The 13262-nt window shown below is 45.3% G+C and overlaps 1 protein-coding gene across 6 annotated transcripts in view; it reads right to left on the reverse strand.

The window, feature by feature from the left end:
• Window positions 1-13262, reverse strand: part of CARD11 (caspase recruitment domain family member 11) — a 61006-nt gene that overhangs the window by 21205 nt on the left and 26539 nt on the right. For all 6 annotated transcript variants that reach the window (XM_088147981.1, XM_088147984.1, XM_088147985.1 and 3 more), the window contains exons 12-21: window positions 11921-12021; window positions 9143-9195; window positions 7841-7952; window positions 6468-6669; window positions 5594-5720; window positions 3691-3931; window positions 3026-3113; window positions 2590-2685; window positions 2037-2169; window positions 869-1048 (exon numbers count right to left, since the gene is read on the reverse strand). In XM_088147981.1, the coding sequence (XP_088004107.1) occupies window positions 869-1048; window positions 2037-2169; window positions 2590-2685; window positions 3026-3113; window positions 3691-3931; window positions 5594-5720; window positions 6468-6669; window positions 7841-7952; window positions 9143-9195; window positions 11921-12021 (1333 nt within the window). The remainder of the gene's footprint in view (window positions 1-868; window positions 1049-2036; window positions 2170-2589; window positions 2686-3025; window positions 3114-3690; window positions 3932-5593; window positions 5721-6467; window positions 6670-7840; window positions 7953-9142; window positions 9196-11920; window positions 12022-13262) is intronic.

Below are 13262 nucleotides of genomic sequence, written 5' to 3' on the forward strand. Positions count from 1 at the left end.
AGAGAGTAGCAGAAAAATATTTTTAAAATGATTAAATAAGACGCAATACAACCACCAGTGAAAGAACTGGGTGGAAATTATAGTTAATTTTCACTCTTGTCATGGATCGCAGCATATTCTAAAATCTCTTTACTGAGAAATAAATCCAAGCTAAGGGTTTGCGGGCCTGCAGTTTTCAAGCAGAATAAACGGAAATGCCAAAGAAGCAAAGCTCCCTCAAACAATTTCACATCTAGAATATATCAGTGCAACACCGTAATCATCAGAGAAACGGGCATCAGCGTGGCACGCCATGCCAAGATGCATAAACCTGATACCATACTTTTTTCTGGTCAAATCATCCGAAGGAAGGGCGCCCTTTTAAAAACAAACATACTTACTGTTTTCTGATATATTTGGTGTCACGTTTCCCTGTATGTTTTATGAATTCTCAGGATGCCCAAAGGGCTCTGATGCAGACATCGAAAGGGAGCTTAATTTTTATCCAGATCTAGAGTAACGCCATGCAGTGGTGCCACGAGGGTGGCCGCAATCACACGACAGGAGTCTTTTCACGTGCATTGTGCATGCAATGCATGAAAAAAGGGGTGGGGCTTCACTGACGTGGTTGAAGCCGCCAACTTGACTTTTTTTGAAGCCCCCCTGGTTCCAGGGCTCTGAAAGAACATTGCTGTGATTCAGTTAGAACAGTGTTTCTCCACCTTGGCCGCTTTAAGATGGGTGGACTTCAACTCCCAGAATTCCCCAGCCAGCATGGCTGGCTGGGGAATTCTGGGAGTTGAAGTCCACCCATCTTAAAGCGGCCAAGGTGGAGAAACACTGAGTTAGAATAAGACAGAATGGCTTTAAACAAGGACTGTACGATCACCTGGTTTGCATAAGTTGAATTCCAGGGCTCCTCCAGAGTTGAGAAGCTTCTGAATCAAGGTCTTGGCGAGCATCGTGGGGCTGAACAGGACAGGGCGGCGGCAATCACAGTGGGTAGGTTTCACTAAGCTGTATGGGATCAGGCTGAAGCTCTTATTGATCTCAGTCACGGAATCAAACTCTAGGGGAAGAAGATTTACCCCACTGTAAACAACCCTACACAGAGCGGGCAGCCCGCAGAAAGACTGATTCCATCAAAAGAACATTGGATAACCAAGATGCCGGTTGCTACTTGGATGAATAATGTCAGCCGGGTTAGAAAACCCACGTGACCACATGCCCAAGATTAGTGTGCCCCAGGTACAGGTTCTCAGAAGGATTCTAAACGTGGGTTTTTGCCGAAGGCCATCAAATAAAACCTTGTTGGAATTGGTCTTGATTCTGATGTATAACCGGGCCAGATTCAAGGGGTTAATTATCATGTGCAAAGTCAACAGTGTTGGAACCAAAGGGGCTCAAGGTTCTTCTGCAAAGACAGCCTTTTCCACACCAAGGAAGAGGTAATCGGTGGGAATAAGAGCAGGGCCATTTTGGTGGTGGTGCCTCAAGGGAGGTTGAGGTCCTCTCTCCTCCCGAGTCCTTCTGGCAGGTGGTTAAGGCATTTAAACACTTAAGAATGGGATAGGCGGCTTCTTCTGTTCCAGACAGATAGCTGGGGAGAGATCATACAGGATCCCTGGCAAACTGTATATTCCCTGGGATTCAGGGAAGTTCTCTCTCTTTCCCGAACCAACCCTGCCTCTGAATTTATTGGGGCTGAGAAATAAAAAGGAGCATTTCAAAACATTGCTAACGAAGAGGGGCAGCCTCAACTGGAAAATGGGTAGTTAGTCCTTCAGCTTTGCAATCTAAGAAAAAGAGGTTCCAACAATTCCTGGAGACCCCACTTTAAGGCAATCACCCATAAATGAGGTGTATCACTCACCCAAATTCTACATCCTAGCCCTTCATTCATTCTGGACATGAAACTTAAGTCAAGATGGTCCAAGGGATTGTTGCTCCCTGATCCCTCTCCCCTGTTAGGGGCTTGATACTTCTGGAGATTTCCTTTTCCAGAAAATGACCAGATGCCTCTTTCATTTGTTCCCTCCACCCCTATGCCACTGTACCTTCAAATCTTTCAAGCAGAGCCTTTGTCACTGGGTGCACTTCCGATTTGACCCGGGTATCCTTTGAAGTGACGATGCGGACCCGCTCATTGCTATTCATGCGCTTGTATTTGTTTTCAGACCTGCTGACAAACTGGAAGCGGATTCAAGCTTAGTCAAGAGGAGATTCAAGGCCAGACTGAGTCTCTGCCCCCATCCTTACCCCAGCTGTCCTCCCCTGCCTTGTCTAGATCACATCATTTTGCCTTGGGCTGCTTTTGGATCAAGACCTTTGCTGCTCACCTCCACGGAGAGCTGGTTCCCCAGGGACAGCCAGCAAACAGGAAATATTTCATGGAGATGACCCCAAGTTGTTGATTGCATCCAAGGGAGAGGAAAGGTGAGAGACCTAGATTACCCCATCAGCCTGGCTAAGACCACCAAACTTTGAATCCACCACCGCCACCACTACCAGCACTTCTCCCATCAACATGTGTTCCACTTAGCTGTATCAGAGAGATAGACCTACTCCTTTAATTTGGCTCTGTGGCCCCTGATCATATATTTTTTTTACCTGCAAGATCTGGCCCAAAAGGAAACTGGCTCGGGAGAGGCGAGGGCTGGTTTTGGAGTCACTGGGGGATGTGAGTTCGTCTGGCTGCAGCATAGTCTAAGAGTGCAGCAATAGAGAGAGAAGAGGAAGAGGAAGAAGGATTATATATATGATTATATATATATAAGTCAAAATCCCATAAAGCCAAAGTGGATTTATGGGATGTATAAGTGGGAATGTTAAGAGAGGTCCAACATGCTTGGAGGCCCTCAAGTTGGAGAAGGTTGATTTGACGAGAGCAAAGTCAACCACCCATAAATAATGTAGATGGGAGACCTATTCTGGAATGAATGGGAATTATCCAAGAGGCAAAACTGCCCAAATTTCCCTGAGCTCACAAAGGGATGGAAGACGGATGGGTGAAGGAGATCACCATCCCAAGTCAGAGGGAACTTACCCGTGACATCCCATAGCCACTGTCTGCTTCTTCCTTGTTTCCTTTGTTCATAAGTCGCTGGAGTTTTACTAAGAGCAGCTGCTGGGCTCTGAAAACGAGAGTTGGGGGGTATCGGCGATGATGCCAAGGAAAGCTCTCTGCCTGGCCACCCTCTGTTATGCCCCTTCTTGCTCCCTTTGAATGCCCAAGTGGAAGCAGCTTGGACCGAGCTCCAGGCAGGCCTTTTATAAAGAAAGAAGAGCTGGCACGCCTACAGCACCTTGGGATGGACAATGCTTTCCCAGGGCTGAGCTCTTGGAATACCTCAAGAACTCTGCAAGGAAACCCCCTTGTCATGGAGGGTAGCAGGGCATCCACAGGGGGTCCAAAAAGTGACAGTGGTAGCCACAATCAGGCAATGCAAGCCCATCCCCTTTCTCTATGTGGGTCACAACTCCCAGACAAAGGCTTGGCTTCAGCCTCGCCTCTACTGGCATCCGAAGAACACCCCTGGGGGCCAGAGACAGACTCGCCAATGCAGACAATCATGGAGGCTGTTGTTTGGGTTTGCAGCACCCCAGCTTCCCGTGACATTTCATCCTGGCTGCCATCTTGACTTTTTAGACCCTATCCCCTGGACACCCCTGCCCCTTGGAGCTCCCCTGTGCCTGGGTGGGGGCACTCACCTGCTGTAATTGGGGACCGTCCCCGTTTCCTCGTCTTTGTTGGTGACGGGATGCACTCTGGCACAAAACCACTCACACTTCCCCTGGTACATGGTGTCAAGGACGTGCAGGATCTCGTCACATCTCACCGAGAGGGAGCAGCAATCCAGGTGGCTGGAGATGCTCAAGTTGAGCCGGATGTAGAAGGAGTCCCCGGAGGTAATCAGCCCTTCTTCCATGTCCAACAGCAGCTTCCGATAACCTACAGCCGGAGAAAACAGGGCCCATGGCCCTCTTCTTCAGTGGTTATTGACAAGAACGGGCTGCACAGAAGAGCAGGGGTAAAAATGAAAGAGTGCCAGTCGTTCCAATTCTCCATTCTTTAAAGTGGATGATTAGAGGGTGCTTTGGTGGGGTTTGTGGGGGGGGTCCTTGCTCTGAAACACAGTTCAGTCATTTTGTAATTAACTGTAATTGGCGCTCCACAAGGTCTGGATCTCGCTTTCTGCTCCTGCCAAGGGTGGCATTCATTTTTATGTCTGAAAACATGAAAGGCGGTGGGGCAGCCGTGGGGGAGGGAAAAATCACGTTTCCACTGAGATATTCCGCCTTCTGCTTTCTCCTGACCTTCGAGCGAAGAGAGAGCAAGTACGCGGGTTCTTTCTATGGAGTTCAGAACCAATTTTGGGAAGGGGGGAACGGTATTATAGAGCACTGTTTGTCATAGGCCAACAGTTACGATGTTCACATGCTGTGCATGGCAGAGGCCACATCTGATTACGGCTTGGATGTATCTGAGGCAGGTCAAACAAAGAATGTGGGGGCCACAGAAATTAATCTTCTACCAGCTGTAGCTGCCCCCGCAACCCTGAGAATCAAAATAGAAAACGCACAACTCCCACCCCAGACCCTACTGTCATTCGATGTACGTCCCCAGGATATTTCAAACAGGGGTGCAAAGGTTCCGGACGGTCCTGGGGTTGTTTTTGCATTTATTCTTTCGGTTTCTCCTGCTCTGAAACACCATCCCTGTGACACGCTGCAGTCACACATCATACTAAGGCATGGTTTGCTTCACCACATTTAGTGGAATAAGCCACGATTGTCTGAGTTCACCCATCAGACTAAGTGACATGACACCACAAGGGCTGGGTTCAGAAAGCATGTGACACTGTGGGCCAGTGCGAGAATCCAACTAGATGCTGTGAAACCTGGAAACAACAACTTCAAAATGGAAGACGTCCTCTGAATCTAATAATCAGACGCATAATTCACAGCTCAGTCTGCATATAGAAAACACTGACATGCTCACAACTGGGCAAAACAAAGGAAGTGCGTTCGTGTCCCACCTTTTCCACAACCGTGTCTCTAATGTGTTTTCATAACCACTTTGAACAGCTCCTGAACTGACAAAGGGAAACATGAAGTCATGAACGCAGTTGTGTTCTAGGACTTTAATGATCTAAATCAGTGTTTTTCAAACTTGGCCACTTTAAGATGTATGGATCTCAGCTCCCAGAATTCCCCAGCCAGCATGTGTGGACTTCAACTCCCAGAATTCCTCAGCCAGCATGCTGGTTGGGGAATTCCGGGAGTTGAAGTCCACACATTTACCAGCCACTGATCTAATTCATACTGTGATTGTTCCATAGACACAACAATGCCTATCTATCCAGGATCAAATTTCACATTATACGATTCTGAATTGGGGGCACAGCTATCAAATATAGGAACAACTTCAACTCTGCATCTCCAACTTTTATGGGTGATCATGAAAATAATCAAGAGCTCTTTTTTTTTTAAAAAAAAAGGTAATAGATTGTTCTGGCCTGCAGAGATCAATTCTCCTGTCCCTTTATGTGGCCCCACACGCTACAAATAAACAGGCATACTTGTCAGAAGATTCAAAAGTGTGATATCTTACCCTCATGATTTGGTTTACAGTGCAGTGTGACTGGTCCACTACATCTCTGAATCGTCCAGTGAATTTCTTCCTTTGTACAAGTATCCAGGGGAACGCTCATATTTTCTCCTCTGATGCAACCCTCCACCTGGTGATAGGAACACAGCTTTTTTCTCTCCCTGAGGAAATTAATTCCACCTACTAAATTACGCAGCTAATATTCATTTGGAATACATGTTGCATGCAAATGGTTGGTTTGGGTACCTATGTTCTGCAAATGGGAGGTGATAAATGGAGGCAAGTTCCACTGGGGAAGAACTGCTGCAAATTGGGATCAACAAACAGGCCTGGGAAAGGGGGGAAATTTATGACCACCCCATAGGCAGCCTTTGACTTTCTCCCATGTGTTTAAAGGCTCCCTCAATATTTTCAGCCTTGGCCCTTATTGGCATTCTTCTGTGATGGCAGGACTGATTTCACAGTTGCCTGTATAAGTCAGGAGTGAGCAACCCACAGCTTCCTTCAGCTCAAATCCCCCCTTTCCTCTCTCTCTTTTTGCACCCAAGGAGACCCCCAAGACCATGCCACTGAAATTTAGCAACAGAAACCCGTCCCCACCCACCCCAGTCACCCATAACAGCATAATGTGATTTGGTTCTGTAGATTTTTTTGAAGGAAATAGAATGAGAAGGTGGCTGATGCCTCTAATATGTACCTTTCTTAAAAGGATTTTGTTTTTTTTTTAAGTTGAAAATTCTGCCCCAGGCAATGTGGCCCTTGGTTGCAGCAAGGAAGCAGGGAAAATAAGAAATGTTCATTCATTCATCACTTCAAGGAAACGTGAAGGACCATCCTTAGGAATGGTTGCAGTGACTGGAAAGTATGGAAGCCTCACCAGAAGCAGTTGGTACCCTTCCCGGAGGCCAGCTTTCTCTGCTGGGGAGTTCACCTTCACCGAGTGGACAAAGCTTCCTTTGACGTTCCCTCCCAGCAAAGTGATCTCTGAGCTCAGACTGTCCCCATTGACAACTATTTGCTGGACGGCATGGAAGACATTTTGGAGGCGTCCAACAGATGTCACAGAGGGGCGGAACGGCCTACGTCAAGGAAAGAGGGATAAATTCTTCTTGGTTTCTCAAATCACCTGGAATGAGGGCTGAGATGGGGGGGGGGAACCAGCTGTTCCCAGGTTAGAGAGAATTGTTACGTCAATGTATGTCAGAAGCCTCCCAAGGCCATCAAGAGATTAGCCAAGTACTCATTAATTCAGAAGGGTAGAAGGAAAAAGTCAAGGGTTTAAACTCTGGAGCACTGCTATAGATGAAGGCTCTGACTTTGCACTGCAGTGAGCAATCATCTGCTATGTTCACAGCTTCCTTCTTGACTGCATGATGAGTCTAACTAACCAAGCTTCATCTGAGAGTCTTCTGCCAAAGTCAAGTGAGTGCTGACTAAGGAGTTAAATGACAGTTCCTGTTGAGCCCTTTTGTGAATCTTGACCCGGGGAGCAAGTGCTGGGCAGTTTCCTTCCTACTATTCCTCATTCAGTCTCACTGAATAAGAAGTCAAATCAAATCCTTATGACGGTCGTAGACCAGCATTCGTGGAATGAGAATTTGCTTGAAATTCAGAAGTGCAGAACTGTTGCACATGTAGGAGGTAGTGAGGGAGGGAGGTCGCAGGGGACTAGAAAGATGTGGGGCTGAAAGCTACACCAGCAGTTGCTCTTTGGGACATCTCCAATCATAAGGTTGCTCCAAAAACAGCCACAAGAGGAATTCAGAAGAAATTCTTAAGCGGCTGGAACTTGAGTTAGAAAAGCAAAAGAGAAAGTTGGCAAAAATCTCAAGTAGAGTTTGGCACAGTATTAATAGGAACTCAGACCCAGGACAAATACAGCAGGAAATGAAACAATGGTAATAGACTTCTGAAATATCTGGTGTGTGCAAAAAGCTTTATGACCTTTCCAAAATTTGGCTTGAATACCAGCATCAGGAACTCGCAAATCATTTCAGGTCTCTACTCTCCAAGCTTTACTTCCCTCATCTTTCTGCTTTAACATCAATTTATGTGCCCTGATTTATTCTTTAGAAGAGTTAAAGAACATTTTTCCTGGATTCCCTATGCGGCAGCCCTTCATGTGCATTCCAAAAGTATCCCCCAGCAGTGGTACAGTTCAAGAAAAAGGGGCAATTCCATTTTGCTGAGTATCTACAGCAGCCTAAAAGTAGCATTGTTTGCTGCCTCGAGCCAACCTTCTCCAAATACCTTTCCAGAGAGAACTTCCTGAAGATGGAATTGACTTGTTCTAGGTCCAGCCCTTCAGAATGGTGGGAAGATGAGGAGGAAGGTAGTGAGGAATACCTGTCATGGACATCATCTGGAAAAGGAAGTGCCAAATAAATAAATAAATAAATACATCGATCGATCAATCAATCAATAAAATGGATGGATATGGAGGAAGAGATATCCTTGTCAAAGGCAGGAAAGCAGGAGGAAAAAAAATAGATTGAGATGTAGACCTGACTCAACGTATTGCCTGAATGGGTTATCTTTGGGTTCATAAAAAATGGCAAGGAGGTCTTTCCAATCCAGTTTGTCTCCTGGTGACCTCCTTATGGACCCATCCGTGTAGTTTTCTGGATAGCAGCAAGCTCCTGGCTGACCTTGCCTGGGTTCAGAAGTTGAAAAACATTCTGGAAGAAAGCAGTTGGCACACCACATCCTTACTGTTGCCAAAAAGCCTACATGAACATGTCCCAAATCACCAGGAATCAAGTTCAACCTGAAGGAAACTGTGATTTTTTTTTTTAATGGAAATGCTTTGCTAATACCATCTTCCAGGATGTGTTTTTGACTTCCTGGTCTCGTCTACAGCCCTAGATTTTCTGGTAACCTCCCACCCACTAACTAGTTCCAACCCTACTTTGGTTTTTGTGACCCTAGGTTGTTGTTGCTGTAGCATGGGAGTGGAATACAGAAAAGGGAAACTTAAGTATGGTTGCACTGCCCCTTCAACAGTTGGCCATGTCACTCGGTGCCAGAATGGCGATTCTCCAGTTTTGGCGCTATCCAGGTGTCCGGTCTTGACCTCCCAAACTTCTGGTAGCCTTCCCCTGCTCTTGTTTTCATGCGCAGAAGATCCCAGGTGCCTCCAAGTAAGAATAGAAGAATGGGGAAGTAGAAAAGGCACAAGAGGCACCCCTAATAAGGGAAAGGCCATTTGCAAATCACTGCACATGATACATAAATGCAGATTTGGAAACCATTATTATACTTGAAATACAAATGGGATAATCCTTTGCCTAGAAAGGAAAGTTGTAGGACAGGTAGTCTTCATCCTGCCTGCTCAGTCCAGACAGGAACTGTGGATGGACAATTTGGTATTCTTTCTAATGGGCCTTTATCTTTAAACTGGACTGGGGCTGGACAGGCTTTCCAACAGGGATTCTTCCTCCATAAAGTAAGTCATAAGGTCTAAATAAGGTCCAGAAGAACAACCCAGTCCATCAAATGATGCTAATCAAAACATGGGTTTTTAAAAAGAAGAGCACCCTCCAAGTCTCTTACCTTCTAATTCCAAAGCATCACAGCCAAAGCTGTCGTTGTCTTCTTCAGTCAAACTGGAATGAAGGAATACACATTGATCTCTCCCTTTCTCTCCATGATGTCTAGTTTGCACTTAATATTCATCAGCAGGTAGCTCAAATCTCAGAGTCAGAACATCTCTAATGTAGGAGGTGGCCAGAGGTGGCCATGAAAGAGTGAGCGGTGCCAAGAGAGACAGACAGGTAGGCGAAGTGAAGAAGACAAGATTGGAAAAGGAGCCACCAAGAGAGGGACACAACAGAACAAGAAACTGTTTCCTAAATAAAGGAGACATCAGGCATCAGGTGGGTGTCATGATGCTCTCCAAAATAGAAGACTTTGGGATGGGAGACATCAGGTGGGTGTCATGATGCTCTCCAAAAGAGAAGCCTTTGGGATGGGAGATGTCAGGTGGGTGTCATGATACTCTCCAAAAGAGAAGCCTTTGGGATGGGAGACATCAGGTGGGTGTCATGATGCTCTCCAAAAGACAAGATCTGGTTGTTCTTACCATTTCCAGCTCTTGTCTTTGAAATGTCACAGTTTGCTGCACAGATGGCCCTAATATAACTTTGGAGCTATGTTTTTGTTGTTGTTGATGATGATGATATTATTGTTGTTGTTGTTGAAAATGACAAGGGTTTTTCAGGTGACTGGAACAGTAGAATTGCATTGATCACTTTACTAAATGCAAGCAAACCCATTTGGACAATTTCTTCCACGCTCCCACCCTCTGCCACAAGGGTGGTCCCTTTTGCTAATGTTAGCACCTGCACTATATTCTCTAGCACAACAAGAGAAGAATGGCCAACACCCTTCAAAGGCAGCAGAAAAATGAAGGCTGCAGCTTCCTACATGTAGTCGAGGGCCAAACTACATGTTACACACAACGCTCCCAATTTTTGAAAGGAAAAGAAGCTTCTGGAGGCTATGACTGGAAGGAGAGGAGCAGCCGAGGAGAAGGAATGTATATAAATCTTTTCAGGCTCACTTTTTGTACTCACAATTGCTCCTGCAGGGATCATAACTTCCCACAGAGAAAATGGATCTTTTTTCTGCTGTAGGAGTTGAGGTTATACATCAATGCATTCAGTACCCTCTTCCAGTCACGGCCACCTGAGACTGACTGATTTTCATTTCAAAACATCAGATGAACGTTACCTGTGTCTGTGAGGAAGGTCTAATTTAGCTCTTAGAATTGTCCTAGTAAATCAGATCAAGGAATGCTTAACAGACGTACGAGAACATTGAATTAATGATAATGCTCGTCTTGGATCATGTTATACCATCAGCAGAATCACATAGTAAATGTTTTCCACTGTAGCATGATCAGGGGAAGGCAGTTTCCACTGCATATTTTCACTTGGGTTGGGGAAAATAAAAATTACAATCTCTACACACCTTTGCCAGCACACCACTGTTACATACTATCTGGAATGGATCGGGCGTGGAAAAACTCTCTTGGTTATAAAACTCGACATAAGATACTTGTGATTGAATTCTCTGATTTTTTTTAAAAGAAAGTTTAACATTAGCTGTGGGGATTTTAAATTGGCTCAAGGTAATGGAACTGAGAAAGGCTGTAATTGTCTGCATTGCCGTCCGGGTGGAATGAGAAATGACTCAGCGTCATCTCACATCTGTGTTCCTCCTCAATCAGACCACAACAGTTTCTGGAGGTGAGAGTTTGGTTGGAGAAAGGATCCAGGGAAATAGGGTTAAACATTTGCCTGCCTGGGTGATAAACTGGGGTTGTTTATGTATATACCACAGCATTTGACCTGGGCCCCATAGATTTTAGAGAGGACCTTGGAAAGAGAAGATGATTAAAAAGTAGAATGACAGTACATGGAGAAAAGATTGCACAAAGATCAGAGGTAAGTAAAGAAAGGTGGGAGAACCCCATACATAGTGGTAACCCCAAACAAACCCTGACAAGTGTCATACCCTTTTTTTGGTATGTACCAATATGCCCTCCACATTTATTTTTCTTTCTTTCCCTGAAATGAGCCCTACAGGGATCCAGCAATGATATTAAGCTACCGATGCCAAGTGCAAATCTGCTTATTAATTTAAGGCTTCCCTTTACCCAGACATGCTAATCCATTCTCACTCTTATTATTTTGGAGGATGAGATGCAATATCAACCTTTTTTCTTGGAGGGGGTCAGAACTATGGGAGTTGTGTCTTAGGGCAATGTGAGCTCTTCTGCATTGCCACCGGCTGCCATCCTTCCCACAGATGTCCACTGAGAAGTATGTTATGGCCATGGACATCTTAAGCAATGGGTGGCTGGTGGTGAAGGATACCACTACACAATAGAAAGAACCATCGTCCCCAAAGCTAGCTGATGGGATTTGAACCCTCACACAAATATCAGGATGATGTCCCACCTTTTGCATATTCTGCATCCATAAACCGACCAGTGATGAGGTTATATCCACCAGTGAATTTGAAGGCAGCTGGGTAGCTTGGAGGTTGTCAGAGCCCACCTACATAGGACTTTCCACTAACCTCTTCCTGTCCTTCCCAGCAAAGGGTGCCTGAGATGGTTACGTCATTAAGGGCAAGTCCATCTCTGCTCATCATTAGGAAGTGCCATTATTCCTCCCAGCTGTCGCCACCATGAGACTGCCTTCAGTATGGCAACTCTTCTAGACCCTGACCTTAATTGTGCTCCCCCAACTCCTTAGTTTTCTTCCAAGTTCCCTGGCTCATATAAGCCCTTCCTTTTTCCCCAGTTGGCCAAGTGGCATTTACCTGGAGTGAGGGACATCTTTGTTACGTCGGAGGATAGAGTCATTCCCTGGAGGCTCCGGGGTAGTGGACATAATGCTGGCGCAGCGATATCTCAAGGTTTGCTGGGTTTCAGAAGGGAAGACCAAGAAATAAAACAAACAGAACTTGTCAATGGTGCAATTACGCAAACATCTACTTGGAATGAGACTGGGGGCTTCACTCCCAGGGACTGCAGAACCATCAGTCCTTGAAGGCTCAGTTTGTGGGCATCATCTCCTTCAGTCCAGTTGTAGATGATGCCAAGTTTTGTGAGTTTTCCGCCGCAGTGGAAAACGTGCTTGTTTGTGAACGAATCAGCGCTTCTGCATCTCCTAACTTTCATTCTGTTGTCCCAACATTATGGTTTTCATCCACTGAGTTCTTTAATTCTATTTGGAATTATGAACAGAATTTAGGATGGTGGCTATTATGAAAAGCAGCTAGCCCATTTTATAAGGGAAGCAGGAAATAAATCACCTTGAGCAAAAGAGCATGTGTGAATGTGTGGATGAATGTATGGAAGAGCATGGATGCATTCCAAATATAACCGGAAGGGGCCAAAACATATAGAGATAGCCACTTCCATTGCCACCAACTTATGTGTGGGTTGGATATTAGGCTGAGTTGAATATTTCAAGAGGTTCCTATTTCGATTCTTTTCCAGCATTAATGGCAGGCGTGTGATACCATTCCCGTTATGCGGAATACAGCAGTCTATTCATCTCAGAGTACTGTAGTGATTTACATAATAACTAATGGGTGGGTTTTTCCCTTCCTTCTTCTCCCCCAATGGCTTCAATTTAAGCCATGAAATCAGTTTTTCAGGTTCGCCCTGGAACATGGGGGAGATTATTTTAATTTATGTTTATTTCATAGGATTCCAAGACTCTACCATCTACAAGGGAGGCAGCTTAAGGCAGCTTACACCAGCACAGAGTAAGAAAAACAAACAGACAGGGCTGTCAAACATTACAAAAAGAAGAAGAAATGGAACAAGTCTATCAAAACAATTTGAACAACAACAACATACACCAAGAAAGCATCACTGGAAAATACAAAAGCAAATGTACAGCATGTATAAAGCTTTCTGAAAAGAAATATATTAAGGCAATGGTGGGATACTTGGGGGGACTTGAGTTGTGGTCAAACCTGCAGGTGCTGAGTTGAGTGCTCACTGAGTGAGATGGGCGGTGATTAAATTAGGAAGGAAGGAAGGAAGGAAGGAAGGAAGGAAGGAAGGAAGGAAGGAAGGAAGGAAGGAAAGACAAGACAAGACAAGACAAGACAAGACAAGACAAGACAAGACAAGACAAGACTTGACTTG

Source organism: Python bivittatus, unplaced genomic scaffold, assembly GCF_059951505.1.
Source record: "Python bivittatus isolate LINGU-HERP-01145 unplaced genomic scaffold, Pbiv_v1 ctg000560_np1212, whole genome shotgun sequence".
Taxonomy (NCBI): Eukaryota; Metazoa; Chordata; class Lepidosauria; order Squamata; family Pythonidae; genus Python; species Python bivittatus.